This window comes from Watersipora subatra, chromosome 1, assembly GCF_963576615.1.
Source record: "Watersipora subatra chromosome 1, tzWatSuba1.1, whole genome shotgun sequence".
Classification (NCBI taxonomy): domain Eukaryota; kingdom Metazoa; phylum Bryozoa; class Gymnolaemata; order Cheilostomatida; family Watersiporidae; genus Watersipora; species Watersipora subatra.
Genome location: NC_088708.1, coordinates 55,907,896 through 55,925,554, shown reverse-complemented (window position 1 = coordinate 55,925,554; position 17,659 = coordinate 55,907,896). Strand labels below are relative to the sequence as shown.

Here is a 17,659-nt window from a genome sequence, read left to right as displayed (position 1 = left end):
TTGAAGTTGTTGGCTGACCTTTAGAAGTTTAGCGCACAGTATCAATATTTACACAGTTGACCGCTGTCATGACTCATGAAACTCAGCTCAGCACCCGTAGCTGTTTCTCCGCTGTTGAAGGTTATATATTCCCACAAGATTGCGGCTCCTAATCTTACTTCATTGTCTCCAGTTGACGTAGTCACAATCATTGAGCGTTAGGGTAGTCATACAATATGAAAGTTGAGGTAATAGGTGACTTCGTTAAATTTTGTATCGTTAAATGCTTCTAAGGCGAGCCAGGCTCATCGTTACAATGCGTTTAAAACTGGCAGATGCCATAATATTTTCTCATAGTTTGACTAATTAAGACATACATATTTCAGCTTCTTCTACTGAGTTTGACTACATTCTTTTAAATTTATCATTGTCTATTGTTTTTTTGCAATTTTGTAACATTGATTTTTGTTGTAACTCCAGATGAGTTATGGGTTTGCGCAACGCCTCTGTCAATTTGTTCTTGCCATTTTGCAATTTTTTGTTTTGCTTTTCAGCAGTGTGTGGATATAAGTCAGTTTAATGGCAAAAAGGCAGTTTTATGTTAACATTTTGTTGTACAAAAACTAACTTTAGTCAGGATGGAGTTCAGGCCAGGAATCTTTATTGGCCCAGTTTCTTTTTGATGTCGTCAATGATAAAATGAAATCCATGTCTGGTAGCTATCAAACCTTGCATTTTCGTTTAGCCATGAACCAATACATTTTATTTAGTAAATTTTTTCATTGGCGTTGAAAAAATTTGTTGTGAATTTCAACATTGCTCAAAGATATACCAGCGTACTGAACTATTACTACGTGTACGCCAAGAGTTTGTTGCCGTAGTTACTCGTAATGAAAGTCACCGCCACGCCATTTCTTTGTTCAAATGTTTTTGTTGAATGTTTAAGTGAATGCTAGCTGATAGAAAATTTGCTTTTGTACTTCTATCTTTGTATGAGTAAGAGACTAACAAAGAGTTTATATTGACCAGGAAGCATCACTGCGCAGACAAAGCAGAAATTCAACATTGCCTTCATCAGGTTGATGAACTATGAAGTGAGAAATGACAAGTTGGAGCAAAAAGTTGTGGTAGGTACTTCAACATTCTCATTTAGTAACCCTTGGATACAAGTGTCTCAGAGTCAGAAGACGATTGTAACAAACGGCCATTAATATTAATCACTAGCAATCTGTAGTTTTTGTTGGATTGCAGTTTTCTTTGCAACGGTGTTTTTATTAAGCAGATCAGCCATTTGACAGTTCTTGGTCAGGTTAATTTCTAGATGAGATTAACAACAATGCCAGTTAAAATTCTCTTTGAATGCGGCCAAACTGTTACGTGCCAAGTTTCATGTATTCTGCTCTGGTATTTGCTTCATATATCAAACCATCCTTTGAGTAAATCTTTTAGGAATATTTTGTTTAATTCATTTCAGACCTCGATAAACAAAGATGAATGCTTCAAATAATTACACATAGCATTATATAGAACTATGCGATATCTTAAATGATATATATAAATGAAATTACATAATAAACATTATGAAGATGTTTTTATTGGTACATTTTTACAATTTTGGAATAAGTCCTGATATTGTATTTAATTCGTTCCAAAACCAAAAAAAACTAATAATAAATATTTCAAGTCATTACATATAGCATTAAAACGAATGAATCATATATAAAATAATTCACAAAGCTAAATATAACGGCGTAAACTTAATATAAGGACTAAATAAAATGATAATCAGTATAAAAATGTTTTTCATTATCATAGTTACATTATCATAGAGGTACACAAAGAGATCAGCAAGGTGAGTGGTGTGTAGGTTCAGTTGTAAAGTGAGTAATACAAGTACGAGACATAACTTACTCTAACTATTAACAGATGTAGTTTAAATTAACTCGCTTTTTATATTTTCTATAATTTTTAACAATTCAAGTTTTGTGGTAAAATGAATGATGATAATACGCGGCGTATTTTACATTAGAATAAATTTAAATTGATTTAGTTTACTTTTTTCAAATTTTAATTTCTGTTATCGTTTTCCTTTTTGAACTGTATGCTTTAAAATTTTTCAGACATGATTGGAAATTGTTTTGTATGTCGAGACAAAGGTCTGATCAACTTTTGTATCATTGTCAAAAGTTTATATGCTGGTGGTTAAGTGTCTTCGCCAAGACTGCCATGAATTGTATTTTCGAGTTTTGGCAGCTTTTTTCGGTTGAATTAGGACTCACATAAAAACTGATGCAGAGAAATTTTCTGTGTCAAGTAGCCTCGTACCTCTTTTTGCCTAACCTTCCAAAGATCGAAAATAATGAGCCTTAGTGGCTGGTATCCAGCCTCTTTTCTGTTTTCCTCATTAATTTCAGGTAATTAATCCGTTAACTAACTGGCCCGCTCTACTAGTGACTCTGAGAGCCAAGTCCAGCATCGCTACACTATATTTAGATTCATATAATTCTTGTTGCAGCTGGCGCCTTTGTCATCGCTTGTTGGATCTTTTATCCTATTGTATTCTTCTCTGTGTAGGTATTGGCTAAGCATGGCCAGAGGCTCATGGTATTCAACAACAAGAATGTCTCAAGAGTAAGTTGTCTTTCTACTAGCTCCCATTTTCTGACCTCTTGCAGTTGATGACTGGCGCTGGAGAAGGGACGATCGTTTCAGCATATCTGAAGCATCTTTTCATTATTTGAATTATATTGTAGCTGTATGCAAACGATGGTTTGCATACAGCAATATAACGATGGTTCACTTGCGACAACCAATCAGAGAAGATTTAGTTCAGTTCCATTTTTACTTGTAGAACAAGCTGGTGCGCGTTAATAAGCAATAAAAATGATAAACGTATTTGCTGCATGATATCAATCGGTTGTGTAGATCGGTCGATGTGCTCGACTGCGAAGCATATGGTCACACGATATCCTTGACGTGGTTACTCTGCATATAGCAACAGTTACCATTCTAACTTTCACATGGTTACTCTGCCAGTTCGCCTCGTCTGCAAGATGGAAACGGCAAAAATCCGCAAGTCAAGCGAGTTTTGTCATTCACAAATCTTTATCGAATGTTTCAAGCTTGCGAATGATGCGCAAGACAATGGCGATCAAGCTAAATCATTTTGAACATTTTTCACTCTTCTTTCGTTGCCATTTCAAAAGCGTACCGCTAAAGCCTGGTTCCCATATCGAATGCGAGACCCCGGCGGTAATCTCGCACAGCAAAACACTTGCAGCGATAGGCTCGGCGACTAATGTTCGCGTAAAGCTGCATTGCTGGTGATCACATCAAAATGGCTGCTAGCCATGCCGTCTCGAAAGTGCTGACCTTCACCTGTACAGAGTATTTTGAGAAGGCTTTGGCTGCGACTCTTCGCAAAAGTTGAATAGCGCTGAACTCTTGTATTGACCGCTGGCAGCTACAGGCGGTACTCGGCGTGTAGGTTCACATTTCACAACTGATAGCCCTGCGGTGCTGTCGCCGGTGCTTGCGGTGTATATGGGAATCAGGATTAGGCGGTTTAGGAGTGCCTCGCTATGACCTCTGGTGTAAATTTCACTATTTTTTTTAACAAAGTACCCTCATGAATATGCAACATGCGAATATCTATTGAAACACTTATTGTACAGTAACTCAACGTGCACCCATCTTGCCACAATGTAAACATAATTACAGAAATCGGCTGAAAGTTTATAACAGTTTATTGGCGAGCGTATGCTCAGCTTTGGAAGGTATTGGTAGGAACTCTAATGCGGATTGTCTTATAATATTTTTACTATACAATGTACCGCAGTAGGTTGCCAATCACAGTGCAAATTGGTGACCAGCATATGCAGACCAGTTTTCTATTTCCTTTAGAATCAGTGAGTGAGTTTTTAAAACTAAACATTGTGGTACACTTACAGTGTACATACTTTTTGTGGCTCCTCCAAATGAGTACACCCTCTTTTGCTATATCATATTTAATCAGCCTGGTGAACTTATTCGCATTGGTTATCAGTCGTCAGAGATCAGCAGATTCTACATCCCCTTGAGCTGATACTGAGGCAGCAATATCTATGCTATTAATATCTATTTATGCCATATCAGCAATCGGACAAGTATTTTACCAGACAACCTCTTAAGAGTTTGTACGACCTGGCAAACTGCTGTACAGACATCACATGTTATCTTTCTGCTATAAAGATTATCGTTAGCATCTTTACTAGTTGTATTTCTTTGTGCATCAGACACCAAATCCTTCCTCACAGTAATGTTTTGCGCAAGAACTGTCTTATTCACATACGGTAGAACTTGCCTATGCTATTACAGTAATCACCTTGCCGAAAGCCAAAATATACCTCTGGTCTTATTTCATTATTACAGTAATCCCTCTCTCCTTAGCGGGTCAGCTTTTCCTTAAAATGTTTCTAATAAAATTACAAATTAAAGAGATCGAATCAAAAACTAAAACACGTAAACTTCATCATGCCTCTTAAATGTTTTCGACCTTCAAGTAGTCTAATGAACTTAACAAAAAGAAACAAATGCCAACGATGAAAGAAAAAGTGACTTTTTTAGTTGCGAGTTTGTTAGTTTGTATTTTGCGGTTGTTCACTTTTCACGCTGGGTGACAGTCCTGATTAATCGCTATAAATGAGGCATTACTGTACTGCACACCTTTCATAGCCCCATTAACATTGTCTAATTGTAAACATCGTTGTTATGTTTGCAGTTGGAGTTGAGTATACATTATCTTGAGATAAAGGCCATCGACAGCGTCAGCAAGAAGGAAGTGAGTCCTTAATCTGTTGTTGACTTAACCTGTAGAATAATTTTCATTTTCCTTAAACAGGCTATAAAATAATAAGCTCTTTGCTGGTATGTAGGACTTACCACTATAGCTGGAGTAGCTGGTATCGTATAGCTAATGTGATGGCAAATACTGAGTAGTCATACGCTGAGTAGAAGTTTGCAATTAAACATGAACTGGCACAATTCTTTTTTAGATTCTATCACAAGGTATCGGTAGTTTTCTATCAGTTGCTATTGTTTTTGATGTTTGAGGTGATCTGACTGCCAGGATGTTTCAATGTTAAAATTGATAAAACTTGCTCGCGGTTAAAACACTCGGAAGAAAAATACGTGCAAAATGACATCACTAGTTGTTATCGTTGCTAGAGTTGATATCAGCTATTGGGTTCAAATTGAAGCTTTACGCGTCTCTATTCTGTCTGTCTCTTTGCAATTATAGACGTCATAATCGCACTTTTGGGTGATCTGAGCGGTTTTATTGCGATGAAGTTTTGTCGATTTTAATCTATAAACATCCTGTCAGTCAGATGACCTCAAACATAAAAGTACAATGGCAAATGATAAAAAAATATCGATACATTCCGATAAAATTTTGTTCAAGTTCGTTTTTCATACCTAATTGATTGTCACTTGTTTATAGAATCATGCCAGCCAGTAGTTGCCAGCCAGTAGTTGCCAGCCAGTAGTTGCCAACCAGTAGTTGCCAGCCAGTAGTTGCCAGCCAGTAGTTGCCAACCAATAGTTGCTAATACATTTTCTCGTGACCACAATAGTGCTGTGTGGTTACAGAAATCAACTCTGTGTATTAAAGCATTTTATTCAATTTTCTTTTTAAATTGAGCATGCCATGCTTTTAATGTTGATTATTATTTTTTCATGTAAGTTCTGGTTCAATCTATTGAACTCTGCTAGGGTTTGAAATGTTGTAATGGCTGGTAGCAACTGGAAGCGAGGTTGTTTCAGATCTATTTTAGTACCATATCCCAACTATGATATGTTCCATGTTGAACAGATTCCTATATCTCATGACTATGTAATCTGTGGATGAGTGGTTCTTGGTGTGAGTTTAAACAGAAGATTTGGTATTTGAAAAAATGCAGGTTTTCTTAGAATCTGCCAAGTAATATATCCGCACCCAGAGTTTAAGATAGTCTGGTGTATTTCGAAAGGCATTACCCTTTTTGTGTTAATAGTTACACCGGTCAAGGTTTCATTCTGATGTTTTTTTTCTTAACATCACTTTTTATAAAATCACTTTTATCATGAATACCATCAATAATACCGTTGCTGGTTGACTATAAATTTGAACTCCATGGAAAATTGGTTGATCCTTCCCATTTTATTAGCTGTAGCAAACATTATCCTTGTGGCAGAACTATCGCTTCTTCAAAGCGTAACCGTTCTGCCTGTGACTAATGACTAGTCAATTTGGTGAGAATGATGCATGAGCTCTACGAATGCCAACATTATGTATGTAGTGTCGATACAACAGGGGTCGATACAGCAGGGGTTGATACAGCAGGGGTCGATACAGCAGGGGTTGATACAGCAGGGGTCGATACAACAGAGGTCGCATCGATGAGAAGCATCTGCGTGTGTGGTCATCCCTTTGGCTGAGCTTGATCGGCTATCTCATGTAAAAAGGTTTGCCCTCTGAAGAATTTATTTCTCTGCCAATGCTTTCACTTCTCCATCTCATCACGCAAACGAGGAACTAAAATCAGCCAATCATAGTGTTCATGATTGTGAGGCGTTTTGTTGCAAGCTAACTTTTGACTTCCTGTTCAATCCCTGAGGTGTGTGATCAATCTTTTGATTTCATCTGCAAGTATTTGAAACTATTATAGGTCTTATCTGGTAGAGTTGGCTCTAATCTAGATATCAGGCTAATTGATTACACACTAGGTCGATTGGACTAATAAGGGGGAGGGGCGACTTTAAACAAGGATGATCACGTACCTTGAAACCTTGAAACCGGTATTCATTACATAGCCCAATGTTCATGTGACAAATCGTAGATGCTTTTGGGACGTTGAGATTTACATGAAGCCTCTGTCCATGACACGCGTTTGGATGTCAAAAAGTAGATGCATGAGAAGATTGGAGAGAATATAACTAAGGACTGACGCTACACCAGTTAAGACTGCTAAAAATTGTAGTGATATGATTTTTAAAAATCATATCGCTACAATTCTTTAATGAACAATACCCTCTCTGTTGAGAGAGTATTGTTCATTAAAAATTTGACCATGAAAACAGTAATAAAAAATTTGTGAAAAGCATTCATAGCTTTGCAACACAAAAAACACTATCTAGAGTAAAAAATTTTACGCATTACGGTCGCAATTTTACAGTCGATACGCATTGACTCTATCATAATGGTCTAATGCCACTGGTTCTATTATTTTATCGATCAGCCCAAAATGCTGTCATTTGATTACATCACAACCACGATTGGCTGCTGACAGAACTTCTGTATGAAATATTGGGCAAAGGTTTCTTTGCTTTCCGCCGCTTTCCTTTTTTCACATGGAACAGTTCGCTAATGGTGTACCTCCCAGGGACAAACCAGATGACGGTTCACTCCAGAAGTGCACAAGAAAAGTTTTAGCTTGCTCAGTGGCTTACGTTGATCTGACCAGCCTCGATCAGTCCATGTAGCAATGATATGTGTTTGTGTAATAAATAGTGGCAAGTGAGTCCTATTGTTACTATAGTGTAAGCATCGAGCTATCATAGACATGTAAAGAAGTCTATGTACAGAAATGAATTAGGCGGAGGAAGAGCCCTGACTTATGTCTGATCTCCATCTTTATATTAGTAGATGTTCATCTTGTACATCAGTTTAAAACTATAAATCTACTTCATTTTCTCAAAACATTTTAATTATTGCTCGATTGATTATGTCATCTAGCGAGGTGATGCTCCGAGTGGCTAAATCTTTATCCTGATCTTGTTCACACTAAATCAGATTTAAAGACGAACTTACACAAAATTTCAGTAGATTTTATCAAAAGGTATCGGTATTTTTCTATAATCTGCGCGAGTTTTTGATTTTTGAAGTGATTTGACTGCCAGGATGTTTCTAGATTAAAATCGACAAAACTTGATTGAACGATAGAAAAATAAAAGTTTGATGAGCTTTAGCAAACTGTTTCTGAATTGAGAATTGAGCCGGTTCCATTCTCTAGACTGACTTGATGGCCTTTTCATTTGTGACTACCTAATTAGTCATCATTTAAAGTTGACATACTATGTACTGTGTACTATGCATACCGCTATGGCACAAGCAGGCTCTATGCAGACTCTTGAATGCCACTATTGTTCAAAGCTGCTTGCAGCTGTTTCATTTATAGGCGATTTATCAACCAATGAACTTTTGACTGTTTATATCATTGGCATATTCAGAGTTTAACCGTTTCCTAGTATAGCTGTAAGCATTGGCTGCCTCAAATAGGTCGGTGTAACCTTCTTGGTTGCCGTGTATCATCAGTTTTTGGATCCATCTAATGTTTAGCACGAAAGAAGATCCAAACCCTGAAACCACTTGATGGTATCTGTGCAGAAAAAAATTGCTAAGATTTGGTCATTTGGCTGTTTTTTGTGTAAGTAATTTTAAAATTTTCATTTCCTGCAAAATTTACCTAGCCGAAACTGTGAACGGCAAGTTATGGTTTCCGCTGCGCACATTACAAGGCCACAGATCTACTCCTCTCTGCATATATGAACTCATCTTCAAGATATTTTACGCTGAGATTGCAGCGAGTATAAGCAGGCGACTCTCTGTATATCTATGCCACAGAGTTGTTTGATTGCTATGCACCACAAGTACAAGTCCTGCAAGTATCATGTCTATAGAAATATTTAAAAATTGACTGTTCCCCAGCAAAGAGCTCCGTTTGTGTCTACGTAAACTAATCTTCTAACACACTGAGGTTCTGCAATGCCTTGAAGTCATGTGTTCAACCCTATTTTCAATCCTCTTTGTCAAATTTTATCAGTTGCAAAAACACTTGTTGAAATGTCGAGCGTGTTATCTGACATGACTCAAGCCCGACTCATCGCTAGGGAACTTGACTGAGGAAAGAAATAACATGCCAAACCTATAAGCAAGCTCCATGGCACCAGCAACACACTCAACCTGTTGCTGGTGCCATCGAAAACAGGACAAAGTGACAGCGTAGTATCTATCATATAGATAAGACAGTTATGTTCATCTACTAGTTTATATTCAGCTAGTTGTATCGCACCATTTAATCTCGATGTAGTCTGCCTGTACGTAGGATGTGTGAGTATTGACTTCTAACTGAAGGTTGTTTTCTGACAGCTAAAGATAAGCTATGGTGAAAACAAGTCGATGAGGCTGGTCTCGCTGACACAGGAGAATGAAGTGGATGAGATTGTTTCACACATAGCACTCCAGCTCAAAACCGTTTTCCCACTAATTCCACTCGCGTGAGTATGAGGTGTCATCTGTTCACACATCTAGATGTGGATGTATATCGGTGAACCATTATACATTCACTTGGGATTTCATTGACATGAGGAAATTTTTATTTTTTGATGTGAAATTTGAGGAAATACATGATGAAATACAGTAATTTTACATGGCAATTAACTGCAGGACTTATTAAGGAGTATTTCAATGAGAATATTTATATAAAAGTTGTGACGGTTTTAACCTTGAAGGCAGATAATGGAAAGAATTATATTTGTTTTTAGAGCTTTGACTGTACCCTAGTGAGGGTACTGTACAGTGGTGAGGTTTTGACTGTACCATACTAAGAGTTTGACTGTACCCTGGTGAGGGTTTTACTGTACCCTAGTGAGGGTCTGACGGTACCATAGTGACTGTTTGACTGCACCTTAGTGAGGGTTCGACTGTACCTTAGTAAGGGTTCGACTGTATCATTATTGGATGAGTAGATGCGGTTGGCCAGCATAACACCCTGACTGTTCCAGTGGCTCATTCAACGGCATCTACCTTCACTTTGGATCATGTTACAAAGATGATTGACAAAAGGTTTGGCCAAAGATTTTCCAATTTGACTCAGAGTCGTTTGCTCTGCCAGTATTTTTGGCTTGGTGGGGTCAGTTTTTGCCAATAATCATCACACCATATTCAGCCACATCTTCACCATTTATTTTGGAATCTTAGAGAGAAGCATGTTATCTGCTCCAAACTTTCACTCATAGCTCGAAAAATTTTATATATTTTATTTATTTGTGGAAAAGTCACGGGAGGTTGCTCTCAAAATCCAGGTTTCTATTGTAATAGTAGCGTTGCAAAACTTAGTTTTTTTGTTATTGTCTTTGTGCGGGTAGGTTGCGTTTATTTATAAACCTTGGCTAAGTAATCTTAGCCATACAGCAATACCTTGACATACAAGTTCCTTTTGAGACATTCGAGATATGAGGAAAATTCTATGCAAAGTTATACCCTGAAATATGAGACAAAATTGAGATACAAGCGTATAAGACAGTTCCCGATGCATTCGCTAACTGGCAGAGTATGACTTACGAGAACAGCATAACTTGGTCTTTCTCATCGGATTAGTTAGCAGTTTTTACTTTGTTGTGCATAACATTTTTAAAGGGAGGTAAAAGCAAACATACCTAGATAAGTTTCTTTTAAAAAGGTTGGCTAATAGTTGAGGTGAAAGCACGAAAAATAAAAGTAACAAGGTGAAAATAAAAACCAAATTGAGACTAAGATTAGCGTAAGATTAAAACTTCTTTAAAGTGTTGGCATAGTAAGCTAAGTTGATTTAATTAAAGGTAGACTTGCAACAAAATTCACATTACAGTTATTTGGTATCAGAAGAATCACCATGTCTTACTCTGTTGTGTTGTAGGTGCAAAATATGTGGAAATGTGATTGCAAGCTCAAAAACGAACAGTTAATAGCAGTCATCACAAAAACACTGTAGTTTGGAATCTCTTTATTTGGCTGACATACCCCTAACAGTTTGGTTATTGTTTTGACACATGATGTTTTCACATGAAATTAAAGGCCAATAAAAGGCTCAATATAAAGCGCCTCGTAGCACTAGTTTATGACAAATATTTCGGGTTCTTCCGGAAAGCCCGTATCAAATATAAATGCTCGCATTTTCACAATATCGTTTCAGCCTGGTCTAATCATCTCGTCGTAATCTGATCATATGACCCATACTTTCTGCCAAATCGCGCGAACAATTTCTGCAGCATTTTTCGACTATTGCAGGTGACCAACAGGCTCGTTATGTTTATCAGAAGATGATATGCACTCATTCGAGCTAAGGTTGAAAAATTAGACGAATTTTTATGGTAGGTTTGAGATATCGGTGCTCAAATGACAGCTTTACAATTATGATGAAATAGACGCGTAAGGACAATAGACATGGTTTTATTGAATGTGTGAAGTATATTTGGGCAAGTATTTCGACGAATGAGGTTGCATGAAAGTGTAAACAGAAGCCATCTTGTTCAACTACGTCCCATTTGAGCCATTTTGGAAAGCGATTCCAATCTACAGCGTTTTCGTGATGGCTGCGATTAACTGTTCGTTTTTGAGCTTTTAAGAGCTTTTAATCACATTTCCACATATCTTGCACCTTCAACACAACACAATAAGACATGGTGAATTTGTTGATATCAAATAACTGTAATAGGAATTTTGTTGCTAGTCGACCTTTAAATTTAAAGTTCATGTTATGTTAGGTAGTTGCACAAAAGTGTAAACGTGTTTCTATCAAGTCTCTCTATTGTCCTTTCTCTCTAGTTCTCCGCACATAATGCTGTTAGCCGCTACTACTATATATGTATTTGTTACTTTGTGAAAGTTGCTGGTGAATTAGAACAAATAAAAACGTGCTTTTTCATTGGTAGACGTTTTCCAGAAGTTGGGCACAGATTAATTTATATTTAGTTATTTTATATAGGATAATTTGATTTGTGATGCAAGTGAATCGACACTCGAACATGGGTCCCGGAATGCATTGAGCTTATATTACTTTATTAAGGTTAAGGTATTACTGTATTCCGTCATTCAGTGTATCCACACGCCTAGCTACATGTACTCCTTAATCCATCAAGCCAGTCTGAGATTTCAGACTTTCAAGGTCACACATATGAAGATGGACTCTATCAAAAGTAACTGTGTCATTTCAGCCTACATCCTCTGATTTCCACATTTTTCAAGTTGTTAAGTCTCAAATCCTTGTATGTAACAGTCAAGGAGTCAGTCAGTCAATCATAAGGAGTGTTACAGTACAAGCTTTGTGACTTGTTACAGAAACTTTATACCAAAGATCGACTTGATGCCGACTGAACGTACTGCTCAGCTGTATAAAACCCTCGATGCGACCATAGTCAAGGACCACTCGGCCTGTGCCGGCTTTTCACGCATGTACATATGTATGTGTGATGTCTATGGATATCGCCTGGTGGAAGAGATCATCTGGGACGTGGACACCATCTACCTCTCGCATGACTCAAGGACTCTCTACCTCAGAGACTTTGATCATCTCTCACTCAAGTAAGAACTCTCACAGCTCTGTCTCTTCTGTTGGGGGAGTACAAGTTTCCTATGTGCCTTTGGTAACAGATATTCCTGGGTTAACATCACTTAACATCTTGTAGCATGGCTTGTAGGTTTTAGTTCTATGTCCGCTAATAAGACTTGCGGTTTCATTATTGGTTCTCAACTCATCAGTGTCTTTGGAGTTGTGTCGTCTATATAAGTGACAAAATTCTTGTATTCTCATAATTTTAGGTAACTATTTATGGATTTAAGTTTTCAGGTGATGCCACACATAATAATATGTTACTATATCGGATATATGGCCAATCACATCGATGACAGAATTTGATATTTCAAAATTAATTGAATGTAAGCTAGTTACAGTAATATATATCAAGACTAAAAAATTTTTAAAAGTATAATTTGTCTGGACTACAAATTTGTTTAACACCGTCACTCATTAGGTATCTTGGTAGGATAACTACTTATACATATATATATATATATATATATATATATATATATATATATATATATATATATATATAAGTAGTTATCCTACCAAGATACCTAATGAGTGACGGTGTTAAACAAATTTGTAGTCCAGACAAATTATACTTTTAAAATTTTTTTAGACCAAGCTATATACATATAGCTTGGTCTAAAAAGTAGTATGGTATTAGCTATATACATATAGCTATATATGTATAGCTATATACATATATATATATATATATATATATATATAGAAATGGGACGTAAATGGGACGTAAGTTGAACGAGATGGCTTCTGTTTACACTTTCATGCAACCATTTGTCGAAATATTTTTACAAATATTCTTCACGCATTCAATAAAATATGTTTATTGTCCTTATGTGTCTATTTCATCATCATTGTAACGCTGTAATTTTGAGCACTGATATATCAAAACCTACTGTAAAAATTCGTTTAATTTTTTAACCTTAGCTCGAAGGAGTACATATCATTCTCTGATAAACATGACGAGCCTGTTGGTCACCTGTGATGATTAAAAAATGCTGCAGAAATTGTTCGCGCTGTTTGGCAGGAAGTATGGGTCACATGATCAGATTACGACTAGATGATTAGACAAGCCGAAACAAAACTGTAACGTAGCGAGCATCTATATTTGGAAAGGGCTCTTCGGTAAAACCCGAAGTGTTTGTCATAAACTAGTGCTGCGAAAAGTTTTATATTGAGCCTTTTATTGGCCTTTCAATTCACGAGAGAACATCACGTGTCAAAACAATAACCAAATGGATTGACTATGTCAGAGAAATCAACTGATTCCAATCTACGGCGGTTTCGTGATGGCGGCGATTAACTGTTCGTTTTTGATCTTTTAAGAGCTAGTAATCACATTTCCACATATTTTGCACCTACAACACAACAGAGTAAGACATGGTGACTCTTTTGATACCAAATAACTGTAATGTGAATTTTGTTGCAAGTCAACCTTTAAGCTCACACTGTCATCACAGTTTATAAGTGAGCACTATAAGGACTCCTCGAATCCATGTTGGTTTTGTATTAGAATTAAAAATTAATTATCAGTTTGTGTTTTGACAATAGTTTTTATTATTTTCTATGTTGTGCAGCCAAATATTTGTTTCTAAGCTTTTGTTGAATTGTTTCTTTTTTATGTCAGGCAGTTTTGCAATTTTTGAAGTTATGAAATAATTTTTGCATTTAAAGCTTGAAAGCGTATATAAATCCAAAGTGAAACTATTAACACTGAATAGTTGGGTTTTCCTTGCTAGACAAACTCAATTTTATGAAACAATTTGTAGCTCATATCAATATACATTTTAGTATAGCCTTAAATCTTTAGTATAGCCTTAAATCTTTAGTATAGCCTTAAATCTTTAGTATAGCCTTAAATCGATTTTGCACCCTGCTTAGTCTATTATACATTAGCTCTCTTTCTAATTTAACTGTGTATAGATATAAAAGAGCTACATATTTTTATGTTTATAGTATCTATAATGATACACATATCTATACATATATAAAAATACACATATATGATATTTGTTATACATCGTAACATGTCATAGTTTTGAATAGCTTCATGATTCCTATGCAGTCGCTATTTGTTATATTCAAGCTCGGGCTTGAGAGGTTAAAGGCCCTTTGAGTGACCTTTCAACAAAGTGAATACATGGTTCTTGTTGTGTATTATTGCAAGTTGACTCACTAAGATTTTGTGAAACAGAGGGCTGTCTTTTATTCAATGTTGGAGTTGTTTTATTATGAAGTCGTTCAATAGTGGATTATGTAGTGCTTTGGTGATTTAATATTAAAGTTATTTGGCCATAGAGGTATTTAGTTTTTGAATAGTCTAATCCTTTGGTGATATAACTTTGTATTATATACAAAGTTATATGTGTAGTTATATTCTTTGTAGTTATTTCAGAGAGTTATTTCTTCATACAGCCGTTTAATTGTAAAATATTTTCATCGTTTAAGTTTTGTAATAAAATGTCTTTATCGTCTTTTTAAATCTTATCAGGTTTTATAATCCCATGTTAACTCTGCATGGAATGCTATATAGAGGTTAATAGCAGATTTGTAGCTAGTAACCTTTTGGGTGGTTGACTGAATTTGCACCTATTTCTCAATGTAATATACATGCTTGCTTAAGGTCTGGAGAGCACCCTACATTGTCCAGGTAATACTAGTCATTGTACAACCATTACGTTATCTCTTGTCACATGCTCTCGTCACATATTGTGATATGACGGTTATGAGGGCAGCTTTGGTGAAGGATTAGTAATAACATTGCTGGTTGGTTGCCAACTAACGCTGCCTTGGATGCTGAATGTTGAGCTGAGTTGTTGAAATTATGTTGTCAATGTCAAGTCACTCAATATTGTCCCGTAGAAGCACGGAATGCTGTTATTTGTGCTCTCTCTCCTTCTCTTTCTATGTCCTATTATATTATTTGAAAACGATATTGTCAGTGTAGGCCTAAAAACGAGCAATTCCTTTTGTTTGGTAGACATGTTCAACTCAAATGACTTATGTTTGACTCAGATGGTTTCTCATAGTTTGTAAAATAAATTTTTATGCTCTTTATGCAGAGATCAGTTTGATCTGTAGCGAAAGACTTTTTGTCTTTGTTAAGTCAAATAATATAATTATTTAGCTTTGCTGGGTGCGACAGCCAAGTGATAATCTGTGTGAAATGTCTGTCATATTGTTACTGATATCACGCTTTAGTTTTTTTATTAAAGATTTTGAATTTTTCATATAGTTGAACATTAATGAAAATAAAAAGTTTCTTAGTTTTCCGAAAATGATCTAACTGTGGTTGTCTTCTCCTTTATTTGAATTGTGAGAGGATATTGATTAGCAATTGAGACTTTGAATTGTATTTTACTTTTTCTTTCAGGCCATGATTTAGACAAAAGGTGTGTTTTTGTTCTAATTTTCTAATTATAGAAATTTCTCCTTTTTAAGCACATTTTATGTCTTTACTAGTTTATTTGTTAAAAGGTTGTTTCCTTATTTCTGTCGTTAGGAGACAACTTCCTATTTGTTAGAGATTCTTCTTAGTCCATAGGTGGTTTATGGTCAATATAGAGTCCGTTACCTTACTTTACTTTTTTCCTTCTCATTGTTTCTGTTCTGGCTCACCACTTCTTGTATCCTCCATAAGATAGATGTAGCTAGTAGCTAGCAACTAGTAGCCAGCACTTGACTGTGTCCTACACAAAAGTAAAGACACAGTACTAATTTAGTCATTTCTGATAACTTCTGAATTTTTTAGACGCCTCAAGGTACCTAGGTAAGGCATATTGAATATTTGTCAAATAGATCACTTTTTGAATGCTGATAGTTTGGCATAAGAGTTGTCAGCTCTCTGTGGTACTACGATATAAAGGTGAAGATGAGTACATTCTGTATGTCTATTATAATATTAATACTGTTATCTAGCTTCGTTATTAAAAGATTTATGATATTTTGTAATTTAGCTTTATTTAGCATTAGTATGTAGAAATATCTGCTTTGGTTACATTGGAATAAATGTTGTCGTTATGAGAATTCTCCCTGAGAGCTTAGACAACACGATTAGCTGGCATGCTTTTTGCATTTTTCCATGATTTGCATCGATAAAAAATTCACAGAGCTTACATCTGCATGCTGTTGCAGCCTCCTGAGTTTCGGTGTCCATTGTTTGAAGTCAGCTTACAACGGATGGCTGCAGCGCAGCCTGCTTGCTCGTGTCATAATCCAAACTCCTTGGTTGCCCTTCTGCTGCTTGTTTCCATATGGCAGTAAATGTGCAATGTTTCTTCGTGTACCACTAATTTGGTGATTTTGTTGTAGGGACCATGTGCCACTGATAGGCGCCCTGCAGTACAATGAGTGGTTTACAGGCGTGGATGCCTCTAGCATGAAGATGGTAAGTATGAACAGTACTTGGAAAGATATGCTATGCGATTTTCTGTCTGATCACGGGTGTCAGAATATTTGATTTTTGATTGGTGTTCTTAGCTTGTTGTTTATGTTTCAGTCTGTGTGTTAAATGTTACCCATTCTATAGTGTTCATGCAATGCAATACAATGCTGTTTGGATCATGCATATTTTGCCCTTTTTAAGTAGGTAATAGTTTAAACTTCACTCATCTGACTAGATGTATCTCATTTTCATTCTTGATTTTTTTAATTGAGTTGCAAGAGGGCTCGTGTTACAAATGCAGTAACTTTGTGTATATGAAGTTTGTTTATTTAGGTTTATTTAATTGTAATTTAGGCTTTTCAACTTTTATTCTTTTGTAAATGTTTGTCTCATGCAAGGAACAGACACTTTTCAGGTGTAAAAGCACAGTTGTGGTTGATTAATAATGCACATTATTAGTTGCCGTAACTTGTTCATTAAATTATTAATTAGCAATTTAATGCGATGATTTTTGGTATGCTAGTTTAAAATTTAACAATTGACGCAGTTTTTCACATCTAAATCTCATAATTTAGTCATGAATTTAGTTTTAGAAAAAAATTAATTCGCGTATGCAATTATTAATGCGCTAATTTGGTAATTGAATGAATAATTCAATTTAATCACTGTTTAATTCATTAATTTTGTTTTCAATGCAATAATGTTACAAATGTTACAATTTAATTAAATGTTAGATTAAATGTTACAAATTAATTCAATGCATAATTAAATTTAAATGTGAGCTAGTTTGCTAATTTAATTATTAATGCAAGTTCTCAAAAGTGAAATCAATTAATTTAATTATTAATGCATTATTAAACTACCAATAGATTATTAATTTACTTGCAATTACTGCCGTTGCTCCAACCCTGGT

General features: G+C 35.8%; 1 protein-coding gene across 6 annotated transcripts in view; it reads left to right on the top strand.

The window, feature by feature from the left end:
- LOC137405308 (F-actin-uncapping protein LRRC16A-like) overlaps positions 1-17,659 on the top strand; it is a 62,708-nt gene that overhangs the window by 1,750 nt on the left and 43,299 nt on the right. For all 6 annotated transcript variants that reach the window (XM_068091564.1, XM_068091549.1, XM_068091559.1 and 3 more), the window contains exons 2-7: positions 1,009-1,106; positions 2,554-2,610; positions 4,739-4,798; positions 9,146-9,273; positions 12,095-12,337; positions 16,674-16,749. In XM_068091564.1, the coding sequence (XP_067947665.1) occupies positions 1,009-1,106; positions 2,554-2,610; positions 4,739-4,798; positions 9,146-9,273; positions 12,095-12,337; positions 16,674-16,749 (662 nt within the window). The remainder of the gene's footprint in view (positions 1-1,008; positions 1,107-2,553; positions 2,611-4,738; positions 4,799-9,145; positions 9,274-12,094; positions 12,338-16,673; positions 16,750-17,659) is intronic.